The sequence below is a fragment of the Helicoverpa zea genome, chromosome 3 (genome assembly GCF_022581195.2).
Source record: "Helicoverpa zea isolate HzStark_Cry1AcR chromosome 3, ilHelZeax1.1, whole genome shotgun sequence".
NCBI lineage: Eukaryota > Metazoa > Arthropoda > Insecta > Lepidoptera > Noctuidae > Helicoverpa > Helicoverpa zea.
The window spans coordinates 588,457-608,139 of record NC_061454.1 but is presented as its reverse complement, the minus strand read 5'-3'; the positions used below and the strand labels follow the sequence as shown (position 1 = coordinate 608,139).

Sequence of the window (19,683 nt, the reverse complement as noted above, 5' to 3'; positions counted from 1 at the left end):
GGGAGAGTTAGAACACCATTTTATTAATACATTGCATAATTGACTGACCTGTGTTGTTAGAGCGGCGACAATATGTCGGCGAATCAAACGCGGCAAACTTAAAATCTCAATCTTCTTAAAATCATGTCATACCTATCACTTTTATTTTGATTCTTCATTATGATTATTTTGAATCACTAGATCAATATTCACTTTGGTTGCATTGCTCTTACAAAGATTCGGGAATCTGTAGAACAGACGCGACTGGTTTCATATCGCTCAAGATATGTCCGCAAAGCTAGAGCAGCGTTATGAAACGTTTCGTTCACTAAAACACGTAAATCCTTTATAAATAAAAGCAATAATCCTATCCCACATACACGTTTATGGCAAAAACAATCTCTTGCGCAACACAAACGCAGTACAACAAAGAAACCAGCGGCCATGCACAAAATTTCCCGAACACAGTAATTAGCAAAAAGTAAATCTTAGTCAGTTGAAAACTCAAAAACCCTTTAAAAACAAAATATGACGGCTAAAATTTTATGAACGCATTATTCCACTCTGCAATATAAATGACAGCCTAAACCATTTTTTTTCTTTTCGCTCATGATGTGATCGTATGACTATGATCTTATTGCTATGAAGATAAGTTTCATTTTGCTATATCAAATATTCTTTCTTCTTTTAATCGAAAGTTTTGCTGAGAATGGCATCCCTTATTTTGTTCGCCAGCCGGGGTCATTGACACTTACATACTTTAGTTCTGGTTTGCGCACAATGTTCTAAATCTAAATTATTATGAAATCGAAAAATAATTCCTGTGGCGAAACCACTGGATGGATTTGGTTAAGGCCCCAGTACACGTTGGCCCAAGTGCGGCCAATACACGCCATCACCAATGTGTACACGGGGTATTGGTGCAGGTTGGCGGACATTTGTCAAGGTTGGCGCGCATTCGGCGAGTTGTCGGTTTTTTGGGCACACATCAAAGGAATCGTGGCCCAGCTTGGCGTGTGGTGTTTACACATTCGGCCAATGTTTAGTTCGTCACCGGCCGCTGAGGATAGTACACTTTTGTGTTGCGTATAACTACTATAAATAAAGTAGTAAATATAGTAGTGTAGTATATAGTAGTAGGAGACACAGTATTCGTACGAACAGCAGAAGAACAACACTCACACACTGACACACAAACACCAGACACACAAAACACGCACCCATCACCAAGCACGCAAGCGGGACCAGCCATCCAGGAACAGAACACAGAGCTACCATCTAACACCGAACATTCGTCATCATCACAGCCTAGAAGAGGAAGAAGAAGGATAAGAACAACGCAAACAAACACATCAACTACATAATACATACACATTATATAATAAATAATACATACAAAATACTCATATAAAATCTAAATAAAAAGACTAGGGGGGACATAGGTATCTTTTTTTCCGCGGGCTGTGGAACGGGATACCTATTAAAACCGGCATAAAGTCGAGAAGGTCAAACCTACCCAATTAAATATAGTAGTACAGTATAGTATAAATATAGTAGTGTAGTATACAAATAAACAGCCGCAGCCGTAACTACCTCGACGTCCATCGCAAGTGGTTTGCCAGGCAGCAATGAGCCATGCGCCAATGTGTAAACACCATTTGATCGTGGCCTACATTTCTGCATTGCAAAGCTTGGGCCAACACAGGCCAACGTGTACTGGGGGCTTTAATTTTTTTGGAATTCATTAGAGAATGCCTTATGTATGTATTTGTGATAAGATTTAATGTTATTAGGTACGACACGCCCGATATACTCTACATTTTCTTACGTATTTATCTCATATTCTTCCGCTGGTTAGGACTGCTGAATTTAATGGTCTCTCTCCTAGACCGATGTTGTCTCATCTCATGACTGTATTATGAAAATTGGCAATCTAAATATCCAGAGAAACGCTTTTACAACATACAAGTGACAATTCCTTTTTTTTGCGAACAGTACTTGAAAAGTGTGGTTGTTATCCACGTGTACGGTACCTATGGTGTTCCTTATTCGGGAGATAAGCAAATGGTCAGACATTTTGGAGGAAGACACACATAATGTTAATGTGCCTATTTAAACATCATCGACGTCCAGTGCAATGTAAATGTATGTATTCGTAGAGAATTCTCCATTTTGTGATATCGTTCTATACAACTAAAGGGTAGGAATAACAGCAATTTTCAAAACTCATACCAAAAAACTTATTTATTTGACGATTACAATTATTCTATAATATCTATGAATAGTCGCAGAATTACAACGTGTATACAAACAAAGGAAGAGGATCCGGGTCGGCGAATACAACCCAATAACATACCAACGGTAAGCCAAAAATGTTTAATGTCATATCGATAAATTTACATAGCGTAACAGTGGTGGCCGGGGGCGGGCGGGCCCCCCCCTGCGGGCCCCGGGCCGCTAGACGAACCACTCGTCCTTGTGCGGCACGGCGCTCAGGCCGCCCGCCGCAGGCGGCCCGCCCGCGCCGCCCCGCACGGGCCCGCAGGGGGCTCCGGGTTTCCCGGCAGCCGCGTCGCGCCCGCCTCGCCGCCCGCGCACCCGCCGCCGTTACTGCTCGCCAACTCTTGTACTGCACAACAAATTGCACGCATTAGTGTCGGTACCTGATGATTGCACAAAGGTAAGTGAGGATATGTCAGATAGACAGGCATTAAGGGAAGTCAGAAACATAGTTAAAGAAAAAACGGCAATAAAAGCCTATGCCACCAACAGTTCATGCGTCTGGTACTTAAGGAAGCAGAAATAAAGAATTTGGATTCTGATTCTGTTAAATTCTCCAATAAATCGGTGTCTAATACCTATATGTTAATTAGTTTCTAGGCCTGTCACCAGTGTTTCCAACGACATCGACGTTCCAGGCAGTAAAGCGACCAGGAGCCACGTCCGAAGTCGCGACAGGCATGTACGATTGCGTCGGTGTTGGCAACGCGTTTGCGACGCCTGTCTCCATGTTTGAAGGCGGAGTCCATTTTACATCGGTCGGAACGGCTTCATTGTCATTAAAAAAATTAAAAGAAACAAAAAACATAAAATAGGACAAACAGCAACATAAGGATAAATAAAAATAACTCAAACAAAACAACAAATGAAAGGATTCATGCACAACTTACAACATTGGGATAATTTAGGGAAACACAAGCTCAATTATAAGATGTAGAAGATTCCAGGTATACTCACGATGTAACCGCGTGCGCTGGTTGGCGGCGCGGCGGCGGCAGGCGCAGCACGCGACGCCAGCGGCCACCACCGCCAGCAGCGCGGCTGCGCCCGCGATACCCGCCACCCACGCGCCGCTCGCGCCGGTCCCGCCGCTCTCTGCGGAACCAATACATAAGGTTTGAGGACAGGATTCAGAGGCAGAGAGACAAATTAGAGTAATTTGTCTCAGATATCTAGAGTAGCCAACGCATGGTAGTACATACCACGAGTAGGTTCCCACAAGCTTGTTATGTTAAATCCCGTTACTATGCATGATTCAAATTCAGCATATTCAAGTTAGCTAGACTAGACAATTGATTGATTTAGCTGTTCCCCATGGTTCTTTTGGAATTATTATCATGCCGAAGCTTCAATTAACATTCTGGTTTTGAAAAGTCATATTCATCATCTCAGTATGTATCAGTGTCTAAACATCCTTGAAATCGAGCCCGTACACCTACACTATTGGTACAGATGTCCTGACCACAAGGTAATTAGGCTAATGATGAGCCAGTTCTTCAGAATTGAACTGACCTGGGCAGAGTGCGGCGGTGTCCTCGTCTGAGCCGTCGGCGCAGTGATCCACGCCGTCGCACATGAGGTCTGCGCTCACGCAGAACTCGCGCTGCTTACAGCGGAACTCCTTGCAGCCGTGTTCTGGAACAACGGTGGTAAACGACATCAAAAATAGAGTGAACTCGTTTAATGGACGCGGTAAACGAAAATGTGGTGTGAGGTGTTGATTGGAAATGAATTTGGATGTACATGGATGGAAGATCGAACTACACCCATGGTTAATTGCTTCGATCAATTCTTTTTATATTTTATTAGGTGTTTGTGATGGGTAAGTACCATAAAAAATTGATGAGCAAAGCGTTGATGGTGATGAAGCTCAGTTTAGAATCTGTAAAAACCTTAAGTCATCCCCATCATGCATCCCCCTACTTATATTTATTTTTTGTTACCGGGGTGGATTGTTGTACGACGTGTATGTATGTTTTTCAACACTTATAGCTTCGAAGTTTGTATGTACACAAAGATATTACAAACAGAATTACCCACTATGATCAAACACCGTTCCGTATTTGTTCAGTCATACAACGATTTCAAAAGAAAAACTCCTTTAATATATTGAGAAGAAAGAAAAAATATTTCCAGTATTTCTTTATTCTTTGTAAGCCATAAAATACAAGGATAGCGTCCGCCGTTCAGTCCAACCAAGCGAACTGACCCAAGCCCCTGGTTCTGATTGAAATAGGAAAACATATCTATATATTGCGGAACACCGTAAGAATATTGTACAGTCGGTAGATAATATCACTCGAAACCACAATGGTTTGGTCAAGAGAATTTTCAAGAAGCATTGGATTAGAAAATCCTTGCGATTAAAGTGAATGACAAAACTGCGGTGGTCGTAAATGCTGCAGCTTTGAGGCGACAGAGTGTGAACGATTGGAAGAAGGCCTTAAGAATGTGCAAAACAGCTTACATGGATAGTTCCAAAATATATTATTATAAAGTATATTAAATATCATTCGTATTACGCTCAACAATACATTTTCAAATAAACACAGTAGCGTTGAACATTGGAAGCACCAAAAAAATATTCAAACTGTTATCCGTTAAAAAATATCCCTTGTCAATTGAAAAAGCCTGTCTCCCGCAACCGGACAATCAAACTGCTGACGAAGCGCTCCGCGAAAATTGGATATTCATCGTCGAAAAAATCCGCCGAAAAGACTCGAACAATAGCCTCGACATAACGAGCCTCCAACCAGAGACGCAAACGATATGGTTAACGCTAATCACCCATCAGAAACAGCCTTTAAACGTGGCCTTCAAGTCTGACAGTTTCTTTGAGTGGGAAGCAAAACAGTCTAGGAGCGGGGATGCTCACCAAAACACTGCTTTTGACGTGCAAAGGGGGATTGTTCCTCCCCGCGTATATAGTGGGCGCACTGTGCGCACAGGTAGGCGATAAGGGTGGTTCGCAAGCGGCATGTATGAAATGCATTGTTTAAAATGTTATTCCGGCGTCTCAGGCGGTGTCGCGAGGCGCGTTTTTGTTGCATAATTCAATGGCAGGAGCGCTTAACATATCCTGCTTTGTGAGACCAGTCGGGTGCGCTCGCTGGAATTTTAAAACTGCCCGAGTAATTTCAAACGAATTGTTTGGGAGTTGGAGATGATGTTGGATGAAGAATTTCTGTAAAACAGAATTTTGTGGGCACAAAGGAAAAATCAGTAATGGTTATACCTCTATGTAAATGGAGGTTCGAAATTTTTCAATGTACTTTCCAACGATTCAATAACTGAAAATTGGATATTGAATAAGCCACAATACGGTAAACGACAATACTAAATACATAGCACAATCGATAAACAACTAAAACCAACAAACGATCCTATCACGATAATCCCCAACTCCGAATCGTACTTAAAACTTTCTCAAAGAGTCTAGCCGAGTAATCTTCGTAAGTATGCAAGTGGAGGTGCGAAGTCGCCCAGCCGTCGTCCAGTGGGGCCCGAGGGGTCGCTTACCAACTATGTCTTAATGGGCTAAACTTGGAACTTCCCACACTTCATTATCTAGCGAGATATAGACTTGCATCAGCTGACACATTTGCAACATCTTTCAGTGTAACAATATCTTATCCATCTGTGGTTGCATCGATTTCTAACTTTTGCTAAATGCAACTCTCTGCCTTGGGAAGAAGTTTAAGCTCTACCTACGTGTACGTGTAGTTAAAACCAAACAGTTTGTAGAGAACACCAGAACTCAGTTGTATCCATGAGATTGCATGACTGGAGGTTGAATTCATCAAAGAAATTCTATACAGATGCCCAGATTTTGCAACCGTCGGCAGTACCATCGATTTTACGCAGGCAGTTACCGTTTCATTTCACCCTTATATTAATGGTCCATAACGTCTTTAGTGCTTAGATTTTTTCAATGTCCGCGCAGAAGGTTCGAGGTTTTCAGATTTAATGGTTGAACGTAAAAGTGATAGGAGATCCCATCCAAAGGATCAGCTTAATGGTGGCTCTTTATAGCATTGATAAATGCCACTCGATACAGCCATATTGTTATAATGGCCTTAATGGTTAAATCGAATCAAAACTTCTTAGGAAGCAGCGCTTGAACGCTTCTAACTTGGAAAGATTTTATACCAATCGTGTTATTCAACAAGTATATAAAAGTTTCTATCTAAAAGTAAATAGTATAAAGAATAAGGTCAGTAATCAGTTGTTTAAATAAATAATGTCAGGACTCCTTTTCACACACGGTCGGTTAGCCCCATGCTAAGTTATTAATTAACTTGTGTTATGGGTGCTAACACAACTGATAAACTACATATGGCTACATATATACATATTTATAAATACATATTGTAACACCCAGACCACGGCCAACAAACATGCTCATCACACAAATGTCGACCGAACCGGGAATCGAACCCGGGACCTCAGGTTCGGCAGTCCGGCACGGTGAAAATTGCGCCATCGAGGTCATCATGTTATCATGTTTAGGTCTTGAGCCGATTTTAATACATGAGCTACTAATATGATCTAAACGCACTGGTGTTGCTATTACCGGTGTAATGTCCAAAGCTAGGATGTTATATTTCACGGGACCGCCCCTGATTCTGTTTAAAAATTTTAATTACTTGTTTTTTCCTCCTTGATATGACCAAATGTTTAATCATTTGATTCAATCGATACTCAATATTGATTTAATTCCCTGATAAATAAGTGATTATGATTGTTGCTTTGATTGATTGTTTGTTGACAAATATACTACCGATTTTTTATTTATTTCATCTAGATGGAGCTTTATCTTTCAAAGTTTTATAGTTCTTGATAAAACCCAAAAAAATTGAGGAGCAATAAAATTCCCATTAAAATTTAGATCTTGTCGATTTCGAATCCTGTTCGCAGTTTCTTTCTCTGATCCCGCCGAGTCTCCACCGTGTTTCTAAATCCTTTGGAGTATGTTTTTCCACGCGGCCAAGTGGAAAATCTAATTGGTGTATGTGTACGGCTCAAAGGTGAAGACGGAACAAACGTTTCTGCTCCAGTAATGTTTTTGGACAATTTAATTGCTTCCTTTGTACCTCATTGTAATTTCATATGCATACTTGAGTGAAAGAGATCTGTCCCTACGTATAATTGTAACATAGGAATGCTTTAAGACTTGCTCCAAATGGGAGTATGATGACAATGTTTGTAATTGTACCGCTTGACATCGAGGAGGAAAATTAAAACCTTTTTCAGAGACATGAACCAGATAAGATGGTCGTAATTAATTCAAAAGTATAGTGTACATTAATAAAATAGAATCTTCCTTACTTTTTAGAGAGTAAAAATAAAAGTCCTCTTAAAAATAATCTTGATAAAAATATTAAAGCTGAGGCTTTTAATTGGAAAGCTTTATTAATTAAGACAATAATTACAGCCATTAAGAAGGTTGAGAGCTGTAATGACGATGAAAAAAACGACAAAACTGAAGGTTTACTGTATGGGTGAGCATTTTAGGACCATTATGAGCCCCTTGATAACATTAATGAACGTTTATGAGCCCAAACCTGGCCATGAAGAAGAGAGTTATTAACTATTTGAAGTGTGACTGTTAATAGTCTTTATGAAAGTACATGAATATTCAGAAAAGCTGAAGCAAACGATAGTACAGAAATGACAAGTTATTGAACGGAACTATATAGACAGAGAGAAGTAACGACAAAGCAACAGGTAAACAATATGAGACAGTTCCCAAAAACTAAAGTAACGGAGGAAAATATCAATACTATATATCCATCTATATAAAAGAGGAGGAATGTGTAAACGAACTGCCCTGTCTGTTTGTTCAAATAAATAAACATTTGGTGAAATTAAAGAGGGTGGCGACAGGAGGGTCGAGGCGTGCGTCGGCTTTTTATATAAAATCGCTCAGATGCTTTTGTTTATTGGTACAAATGGATGGTTATTGCTTCATTCTCGTTCTAGTACCAGTTTTATGTAACTTAGTACTTTACTTTTGTCAGTATTGTCATTATTAACAGCAGTATTGTTGTGTACTGTATCCCACAGTTACTTTCATGGGTTGATGGATAAAGTTTCAATGCACGGGTACCACTAAGCCTAAGGATAAGTAAACATTTATGTCATTCGATTGCTAGTTGCCTCTGATAGATTTTTAAGAGTTCGATTCCCATAATATTCATGTGTGTAGGCTCCCATTGCTATTTGCACAACTTCAGCAGTTGTTAATGTAGTTACTTACTGGTACTGCCTTAAGACTGGCTGTCCGAAAAATGTAGCTGAATAGTCTTACTAAGCGGATTTATGACATTGCTGTGAAGATCAATTAAGTACACTTGAACACAAAACAGCTAAACTGGAAGCTGTAACAGTAGACGACCAGACAAATGACGAATCTAAAACCTTCAAACACCTACTACTACAAAAATTGAAGGTTCCAGAAATCAGATGAGAATACTCACTGGGGTCTTTGACGGCGGTGATGACGAGCCTGAAGCCGTTGGCATCAGTGCCCCAGTTGTCCGTGACGTACTTGAGCGTCACGAAGTTGCTGCGCGTGAACAGCGCGCCGACTTGCTGCTTGGTGTTGCGGCATGAGAGGTCGGCCTGGAAGGTAAGATGACCGATTTTTAATGGCGCTATATTGATGTTGGTTTTGGAATTAGATAAGTGATAAGTAAAGTTAGTTACAGAAAAACAAGACATAATTCCACATGGTCAGTTGCACCATTTTACTAAAACGGTATCTGATCCCTATTTTGCTTTACTTTAAACAATTTACAGTTGTCGATCGCTGGTTTGACCAATGGGCTGCGATTTCATGGCTGGTTATCGTTACAGTTAAATGTTGCAATAAAGTCTTAATGCTTTGCTAAGAAGCAGTAGTGAAAATCGCCTAATTTCCACATTAAATTACATTAAAGTCTTCAGGTTAGTATGATACGCATAGATTTCTTAGATAGTCGCTCCATATATAACACTGGTATAACACTGGTAGGTAGACTCCAACATAGTTGAGAAAAGGCTAGGCAGATGATGACTTCTTAGATAGTCAATTACCTAGTTGATGTTACAGATATTCTGCTAATCTCTTTAGAGAACACATTGCCCCAATGTTACCAACATCTCAGAACACAGAAGCCAATCTAAGACAAGCAATTACAGTACCCACGTTATTCCTAACAATCTCTCGAGTATATCTGAGATCGTCCTTGCATTTGTCAGTTAATTTGAACTATTGTTCCGTGAGGCCCCATATGTCAAGCCTGATAGTGGTATTGATACATTACAAAGACCCACGTGATGGCGTTGACACGTGCTAGATTAAACTGCGTTGCTGAATATGGACTATGGTAGTTTACAGGAATTGGTAGTGTTAGAAACGCTGAAAGATTTTAACCCTTATAAAACAGATTATTTCTTTATTTTGTTTGATATATTTATGATCCATCTTAAAATAGAGCTGCTAAAAATCCTCTCATCATTGTTTAAGAATTTTCTAATGACAAAAAGAGACAGTATTATTTGCTTTCAACAAAATCTAGTGCCACATAAACAGAAGTTCTGGTTACAACGTGTGTATACATTAATATCTACGATAAAAAATCAATTAATAAAAAAACTGAATTGAACTGTACTTCTAAAAGTAAATCCATTAGCTCACCAATTTTTATCTGTATCATTATAATTACGTTAGAATGAAAAATGGAAGCAAAGTCGGAAGCAATTAATAAAGCATTAACATCAATTTAGTTGAAAGGATATGTTTATTATCGAGATCGATAAAACTCATGAAATCTATCGAACTGAAATAAATTATGGTGACACTATAACTTCAGAATATCGGAATGCGATTACATAATTGTTATTTTAATTCCACGATTGTTTCATTCATTATTAAACAATGCCGATTAATGAAAGTGTCGTCAATCAAAGCGAATGAATAAGTAATTGAGTAACCATTAAATGACGTAAAACATTCACACAAAACTACCAGTGCCTATGAGTTTACCGAAGTCATTTGAAAAGGAGTATACAAGTAGAACGGAATCGCACTCAATACCCATCTTTTGCATGAATCGCATAATATTCTCGTGGCACTAGTACGTCGAACAACAGTTCCCACGGCGTTCAATCATAGCTTACTGGGAGTCTATATAAATGGCGGCACTCTGATCGCTCATGCGCCACCAATATTTTCTTCATCGAGGCAGGCTTACTGACGATGTCCGGGCTATATCGCTGTCATATTTCAGGGAGAACGATAGCGAAGACGTGACGACCCCCGGATTTGAGACCCCACCCCGCCCCCCATACATCACGTCTCGCCGGACCCCCCAACACCCTCCCCCTTGCATTTCAAAGGCCCTAGTGGACTTGCATTTATTCTTATATACTGCGTTTAATAAAGCTCTCGAGGTTGATATTAAAAATTCTTCCTTAGCACCAGATTATGGCGAGGAATGAATTAAGAAGGGTTTTGTTATGCTAACTATGCCCCGCGAGCTCGCATTAAAGATTTTAATAGCTATAGCTCGGCTAAAACATGGTTTTAATTAGTCAGCTTGCACAGAATCAGTTTTAACACTTGGAAGTTTCGAGAAATGAGTTAACGAGTTCTCTTTGTGCAGTAAAAGTTAGCGGGGGTTCTTGTTTGTCACTGTCTTGTTAGTTTTACAATTACTGAGCGGTCTTTTAAAGGAGTTTTTATTGATCTTGCAGTTTGCGCCATTGGAAGTGTGCAGGGAGAAGACAATTGTGTTTCTATTTACTGCACAAAGCGCGAGCCACTTTTCTAAATTACTGTTTTTAAACTATGTTTTATGGCTGACTATATACTACTTGACATAGTCCCATAATTTTCTCAAACTTCACACAAGACATTTAATCAAACCCATAACCATACAGCCCCAACAAAACCGATTATAACACTCCTCTATTAAATAAACCCGCACAATAATATGACAATCAGAAGCAACCTCTTTATTCCGAGCCCCCATTCTTCAACAAAGGGGTACAAAACTAGTATTCTTGGTGCACAATGCTGCAGATTGCACCTACTTGTGATTCAGAGTCGCGTGACTGAGTCCCCTATAAGCGCGCCCGTAACTTGGAACGTGATGCAGCTCGCAGGACTTATAGCTCACTCATTCTTCTACTTAAAGAGCTCAAACTAGTTACGGTGACTTATGGAGAAGAATCTACGAGCTTGGGACTTTCTTTTGTTTTTTATATTGAGAGTGATCGTGATGTTAGTTGAGTTAACTTTCGTGTACGTAGATGATATGGTAGTTCGCAATTTTGGTCCTTAAAGTAATGCGAATGAAAGTAGCGAGTTTATATGATGTCTCTTACTTCGTACTAATATATCTGTTCATCGAATGTGACCTATTTTTTGTAGCTTCAAAATGAAAAAGCAATACCGACTTTAAACTGGGCCTACGTTTGAAGCCATAAATAACAATAATGTGTTAAAAGGCTGCAGTATCGTTTAAGTATTGATAGATTGTCCATCGCCCCCGAGGCCTGGCTGGTCATTTATTTCTCTAAATCGTTCCGTTTTACGTGACTCGAAATATAAGCAGACGGACTACATTTTTTAACTAGAATTTATATCACAAAATATTGAAGTTTTATCTGGTAAATAAAATACAGGTTTGTGTTTCATATTTTCGATTTTAAAACCACACTTTTGCAGAGTTATTATTAAGCTATTTTAAAATGAAATACCTTAAAGCAAAATTTTGCAAACACACACAGTCGTGGTCAGGCTTGGCCCGCATAGCTTCGAAACTATTCGTGGCTCGAGTAGTCTCATCAAAGAGTAAACTGTCTCAAACAGTCCTAGTTGCCACCACACAGGTGCTCCCTTTGTGCGTAATATATCCACAAAATAGTTTCCCCAACAAACAAATTTATTCCATTGAAGTTCCATTTTGTTCACGTGAAATTTTTACGAAATATTCTCGAAACGGAATGCTGTTTGGTTTCAAATGTTTCATGTGGTGTGCTCGATGGTTTAATGTACTTACCTACTATATGTTGGTTGTTTTGGTATTTACGGCTGTTATTCGGTTATTAAAATAGCTATTGTGGAATTTGTTTTATTGTAGGTAATTGTTATTTTTGTGGTGCGATTGGTTCGGTTTTCGGAGTGTTATGATTTGTTCGCTACCAAGGTAGGTAGGAGCAGTCCAAATTAGTGTATAGTTGAAGTCAAATATTTTTCTTGTGGATAATGTTGTTCTTCCACAATATCTACTACAAAACTTACGTTGAAATACATGGTATGGTATTGTAAAAAGCAGTTACAAAATCCCTTTTCCGAAGAGCTTTAGAATGATCCGAAGCGAGCTTTATATTTAAATTCCATTAACCGCAGTTTACATTTCACTTAGCATTTAATTACACACGTGACAGCCTACCAGGGTTCCATATCCGTGCGGAGCAGTTTTCTCATTATAACTTCCATTTGAATTTAACCGTCAAAGTTTCTGTGACAGCCACATATAGCCAAGAATAGCCGCGGTCGCAGGTTAGTCGACGTAATCCAAGTTGGCTCGTGGCTTGCCAGCCGAAGTTACCCGGCTTTTGTCAAATGTCCGACACTTGAATACGCGATATATTTTACATGTGGAAGTTAGAATTGGAAAGTTTGAATGTCAGGAATTGCTTTGAAATATGATAGTGCTATGATCGGGGTTTGAAGTTTGGTCTCTTTGCTATTGGCGTATCTGAGCGGCTGGTAGTTTGTATAGCTATAGTTAGACAACGATAAAAAATAAGGACAAAGAAACACCACTCAACTTAATTAACAATTTCATTAACAAGGCGATAATTTTGCCAACAAAATTAAGTTAGCCTTATAAATAAAAATGACTTATTCAAATGAGTTGACTTAACATAATATTCGCCAATAATATTAATTCATAATCTGCCAAGTATAACAGCCAAGCAGAACAAAATAAACATCTTGGCACGAAACTTGGCACATCTTACAATGGGTGCTGAAACTTGGCCGTCCTTTGTTCAAAGAGTCGTAGCAAAGACGAACTTGGCGAAATTTAAATTTAAAATTGACAAAAGTTGCATTATAATTCGTTTGTTAATTATTTGGTTTGAACACCTGGTGTCTTTGGCAGTATTTTTTTCGGATTTTAATACGATTCAATTGTTATGAAGTTTTGTGAAATTAATTCTGTCCCTCCGGAAGATAGATTTTAATGTATTCTATACAGAGGCTTATAAACTATTTGAATAATTACCATTTTGTTTTTAAAAACAATACAATTCTGGCTCTTTTATTAGCTATCAACAAGGCACTCATAATATTTACATCTAAATCGGTTGACTTAAAAGGTACTTAACTGAGATGCAGTTAACAACGTTTCACTTAAAATTCTACCTTTAATCACAATTGTCATTATCCAAATATCACCAAAATATACAAAGAATTTCCAACTCTATTATCATAATCATAGGAGTGATAACACATTTCCTAACCGACGTAATTCCTAACATTTCCACAGTCCCGATTAAAAGTGATTAGTATAATTCAAAGCGGTCCCCAACGTCATTATAGATTCATTCTATGTCTCGCCGGTAGGGCTCCAAATGGAGCGGTATTGGGCTCCAAATGGAGCGATATTAAGCTCCCTGCATACCGGGGCTTCAGACTTCGGTATCCCTTTTAAATATAATGCCATATCTAATTGAATATTTATAGGAAGTCGGTATTACGATATCGATGAAAAATTTCTCAAAGAATTTTTCGGAGCATTGTATTTGAGACTAGGCTGGGCTGCGGTTTTACCCCCTATGCCAATGGCCGTCTTCAGGGTACCACCTTAATTCTATGCTTTTCATCCCAATTCTTTCAGATATTCTGCCTTGACTGAATTGTGCAGAAAACCGTTACTTTGGCATGTACAATGTTAAAAAGGAAGGTATGATTAAGTATCTATTAATTTCTTTCTAGAATGTTTTGGTAAATTATTTTTAAATTTTTATCTGATTTAATCCTATCTTTAACAGCAAATAATCAACAGATTATTTGATAATGTTTTTCATTTATAGTTGTAGGTTTCATTAAATATATACGGATTCATATGGCTTAGGACATATTACAGGCCAAATCGCGCAAAGACGTACTCGCAGGTCTCTACTTGGCACCAACTTGGCTTTGCCTCCTGGTCCCTGTATTACACAGGGTTGTACAAAACAAATGACTTCTAAACCCCTCACCTTAGGCGGCGCAGTCGCATGCGCGCCATCATACACGTACAGATGATCGTTGCAGTCAAGTTGCAGCAGGTCAAAGTGCAGCATGAACCGCTGCAGGATGCTGTGCGTCTGGAAGGTCACCGTGCAGTCCAGGTTGCGTTCGTTGCGCGACCACAGCACGCCGCCGTCCACCTTGCGGTACTGCCGCTGAAGGAAGTGGTCCTTGCATAGGGAGTCCATGTAATCTGGAACAATGGACCCGTAGGTTAGTTTATGAGGATGTTAGCGGTTGAAACAGGAATGTTACCTGTAATGATAAAAAAGCAGGCGAAAAGCAGCGATAATGCAATCTTTGTATTATTTTATAACATTTTGAAGACTTTTTATCTTACCTACGATAGACCTTAGGTAATAGTATACCTTCTGAGGTATTCAACTAGAGCAGATTGGCGATTTCAGAATTTGAAAGACTAGGTCTACTCAAGTTGTTCTCCTTCGTCTATAATAATTAGCGAATAGTGTTTAACTTACTTAGAAAATACATATCACTCAGAGAAGCTACTTTGGTACATACATGGCCTGTAATCGAAACCACACACTCGTTCTTTAGAGGTTCTTTTTCCACTAGACCCCTGTGATTACATTCTCCTTGAATGCTTACACTCCGAGTGTGATTCTAAAACTCATCTGAATAACAATCCCCTAACTAAACAAACAAAGCCAACAATACAGGAGTTTGGTATCGATCGTCAAGTGTTCTGTCGCCGACACTAACTGATCACCCGCGTGAGCGATGGCTTCAACACAAACAGTTACCTAGTTACCTGCACCCGGGGACATTCGATTAACTTCGCCTTTCCAAGGGTCGAGGGACAACACTAATATGTAAAGTCAATTTTGAATACTGTGTGCTTAGAACCTTAGAGGGTCTTACTTCTGAAGTTGTGTGATTGAAGCTGGTTTGTGAGAAGTGAATTATATGGGAGTTCTTGTGATGTTAATGCTGTCAAATATGTCAGAGAATGGCGTAGTTTAATATCTATAAGATCTTTATCAAACGACGTAACTGAAACATCAATATCTCGGTTGATGATTTTTTTAGTAGAAATCCAAAGTTTTTAGGTGTTTAGAGTAAGCTATGTCTAAATATGTGTAAGTATGATGAAAAGACAATATTAATGGCAATGCCATTAATATTAAAATAATAAATAGTAAAATGCCACAATATTAATGGCATTGCCATATGGCATATAACCAACCAAATACCATGATCTGATTACTCAATGGAACTTCTATCAGGAGAACACATTCCTATATTTATCTTACACTACGACATACTACGTACTTTCACACGTCGAAACCAATCAATAGTGCACCTTCTACCTTTACTTTAAGGTTGAGAATCATGATGGGTTTACCGAAGATATTGATGAGATATAGATTAGATAACTGAGTCAGTTTATCTGTTGGTTCGGAGCCAGTTTTTAGGAAGCTGCCAAGCGTTCTCAACTGCTGGCTGCAGACTTTTGTCTGCTTCTTTAGATATTATGTGAGTATTATTTTTAATATAATAATTTATTATCTATACAAGCTGTTGATTTGCATCCGTGCCATAGTCAAGGACGTAAATATGCTAATGATTCTCGACCCAAATCAACGAAAAAATGGGTAGGTAATTTTTTCATGTTTTTTTCTTATTTACGTATATCCGTCAGTGTAACCCAGCCGTACTTTAATTCGGCGCGTGTGTTACTAGCCTTACTACCGCGCTGCGCACTCACACAAACGCAAACGATACATGCACAAAGCATACGCAACGATCGTTCAATAAAAATCGTAGATCATCCAGCCTACCCAAATTCACCCAATCACAGTGCGAGTACTCCCACACACTCGCCTCGCCGCTCCCCGCGTGCCCTTGAAGCCGGAACAAACAAGCGCCGACGGCAAGCAGTGTGTTTGATGTCGCCGCCGCTGCTGCGTACGTGCGCTTTGAATTCCGCGACGTGTAGGTACAAAGTGCGAGATGACGGAAAACTACACGAACACGAGTTGGTGGCGATGGTCCGCCTGTATGCGATCAGTGACAACAGTGTACTAACAGCCATCCATCCTCCGAGCCTTTTCCCAATCATGTTGGGGTCGGCTTCCAGTCTAACCGGATTCAGCTGAGTACCAGTGCTTTACAAGAAGCGACTGCCTATCTGACCTCCTCAACCCAGTTACCCGGGCAACCCGATACCCCTTGGTTAGACTGGTGTCAGACTTACTGGCTTCTGACTACCCGTTACGACTGCCAAGGATGTGCAATGACAGCCGTACATACCTACCTATGTTCCGGGAAATGTTTACCGACCGGGAACCCTCATCACGGAGGGTCATGCTGGTCATGTGACAGACTTATGTGCTAGGACCGTTAACTTAGTGCTTTCGACACATTAAAAACGAATGTGATAGTGTTATGTTAGCTGAAGGACAACCAGCTACTTCGTCGTGCTCGATTGTGCCAAGAGTGTGAAGGTGACAGCTTTGAACAGTACCTCCGGGTAACTAAACTAGGTAATTTATTTATTTGTACATTTTGTAAATACGTAGTCAGCTTAATCAATTTTATTAGTGTAAATAAGTTGATTTCTTAACCACGCCAATAATACCTACGAGCCGAAAGAATCACCTCGTGCCTACACTTAACTAACACATCTTTCACCAATTTAATCGAAAAGTAAAAACAAAATTACTACGAAATCTTTACGCTGAATGTTAAAGCAAACCGAAAATGTTATCAATCAGCTGTTAACAGGTCAGTGAACTTTCCTTTAGCGCACTAGTATTACGTCATTAATAAGATTTCCGTGTTCCAAGGTCCTAAGACCGTTAAGAAGGAAGCAAAATTTCTAATTATTAACCAATTTAATTCAAAAATAAAAACTAAATCACTGCGAAAACTTTATGCTGAAAGATAAAGCAAAACGAACATTTTATCAATCAGCTGTTAACATGTTAGTGAACTTTCTTTCGCGCACTAGTATTGCTTATTACTGTAGTTAATAAGATATCTGTGTTAAAATGCTCAAAAATTAGTAAGTAAAGTAAAACGAAGTTAATGACAATAATGAAGGTGATTTTCGAAACTTTAGGTAAAATGATTGCTATCGCGTATCACTCGGTCTCGCTCGCTCGCGCGCTCGCGCTGTCATGTCGTAGATAAGACACTCACACATCGACACTCACGCACACACGTAGACATTAGTTTTCTCTGTCTACGCACACATAGCTGCCATCACGCACACACTGTGGCCGCGGGGCAATTCTGTTATGATTTGTGTTTAACCGTGGGCTAAATTCTGAAATACCATGAAATTACAACATCAAAAAAAGCAGCGCATATTAGCTTTTTCCCACCTACCGTAATTCAAATCGATTATTTACGTATTTAATTTTAACCTCCTTGACTATGGCACGGATGCAAATCAACAGCTTGTATATTATATACTCCACAAATATTTAACTCTTTTTAATGACAAGTAACACAAATCCTAGACGTTTGAGCAAATTCGAATGAAATATTTTGTACAATTTACAGTTTTTTTGTTGTGAATATTATTTAGGTACAATTGTTCTTTATTTATTTTCAATCAAATATGTACGTATGTCTCTGACAAAATAATCAATAAAAGTCCTAACTAGCCTCCTTGTAATTCCAGGTCACACTGTACAATCCTGATACTGGCGCTCCTAATAGCCAGTACATCATCAGCCCCCACCAACCGGCTCCTCATGAGCTTGGTCTCAGGAGTCACCACCGGGCTAGAGGTGCCCACTGCCGTGGTCGCAGGCACGGGCGCCGGAACCGGGTCGTTACAACTAGTGGTGAATGTACATACGGATAGTCATGGAAATATCGAAGTTTTTACGAATTAAAGTTATGTGTTAATGTGTGTGTGTGGGTTTATATAAGCTAGTTTGTGTGTGTGAAGAAATGTCAAGTGGATAGAAATGGTGATTTGAAAATACCCTGCCAAATTGCTGAAGATTTGAAGACGGAGACTTACAGATATGGACAATAGGTGCCTATAATCATACTAAATTATATGTATGTAAGACTAGGAAGAAAGTCACCAAATAGTTACAAAAGCGAGGAAACGAAATATATCTGATAATCAACTTCAATTTGTAGATAAGAGAGATAAACTGCGCCAGATCATTACGAGAGCGTGTGAACGATACTTGATAAGAGAAACGTAAACTACATATAAGTACTGTTATATTTACCGTAAATAACGTTTTAACTAATGTTACATTATTCTTTTTAACATTATACAAGCTGTTGATTTGCATCCGTGCCATAGTCAAGGACGTAAATATGCTAATGATTCTCGACCCAAATCAACGAAAAAATGGGTAGGTAATTTTTTCATGTTTTTTTCTTATTTACGTATATCCGTCAGTGTAACCCAGCCGTACTTTAATTCGGCGCGTGTGTTACTAGCCTTACTACCGCGCTGCGCACTCACACAAACGCAAACGATACATGCACAAAGCATACGCAACGATCGTTCAATAAAAATCGTAGATCATCCAGCCTACCCAAATTCACCCAATCACAGTGCGAGTACTCCCACACACTCGCCTCGCCGCTCCCCGCGTGCCCTTGAAGCCGGAACAAACAAGCGCCGACGGCAAGCAGTGTGTTTGATGTCGCCGCCGCTGCTGCGTACGTGCGCTTTGAATTCCGCGACGTGTAGGTACAAAGTGCGAGATGACGGAAAACTACACGAACACGAGTTGGTGGCGATGGTCCGCCTGTATGCGATCAGTGACAACAGTGTACTAACAGCCATCCATCCTCCGAGCCTTTTCCCAATCATGTTGGGGTCGGCTTCCAGTCTAACCGGATTCAGCTGAGTACCAGTGCTTTACAAGAAGCGACTGCCTATCTGACCTCCTCAACCCAGTTACCCGGGCAACCCGATACCCCTTGGTTAGACTGGTGTCAGACTTACTGGCTTCTGACTACCCGTTACGACTGCCAAGGATGTGCAATGACAGCCGTACATACCTACCTATGTTCCGGGAAATGTTTACCGACCGGGAACCCTCATCACGGAGGGTCATGCTGGTCATGTGACAGACTTATGTGCTAGGACCGTTAACTTAGTGCTTTCGACACATTAAAAACGAATG

At 39.7% G+C, this 19,683-nt stretch overlaps 1 protein-coding gene and 1 long non-coding RNA gene across 2 annotated transcripts in view; one reads left to right on the top strand and one right to left on the bottom strand.

Moving 5' to 3' along the window:
• Positions 1–2,195: 2,195 nt before the first annotated feature.
• Positions 2,196–19,683, bottom strand: part of LOC124645984 — a 58,069-nt gene continuing 40,581 nt past the window's right edge. Inside the window, 6 exon segments of the mRNA XM_047185983.1 lie at positions 2,196–2,506; positions 2,508–2,608; positions 3,217–3,354; positions 3,772–3,900; positions 8,739–8,883; positions 14,521–14,744. Coding sequence (XP_047041939.1) covers positions 2,273–2,506; positions 2,508–2,608; positions 3,217–3,354; positions 3,772–3,900; positions 8,739–8,883; positions 14,521–14,744 — 971 coding nt within the window. The 3' untranslated portion in view covers positions 2,196–2,272.
• Positions 15,973–18,797, top strand: LOC124645985. The gene is made up of 2 exons (XR_006986292.1): positions 15,973–16,048; positions 18,204–18,797. It is a non-coding gene; the product is annotated as an uncharacterized LOC124645985 (long non-coding RNA).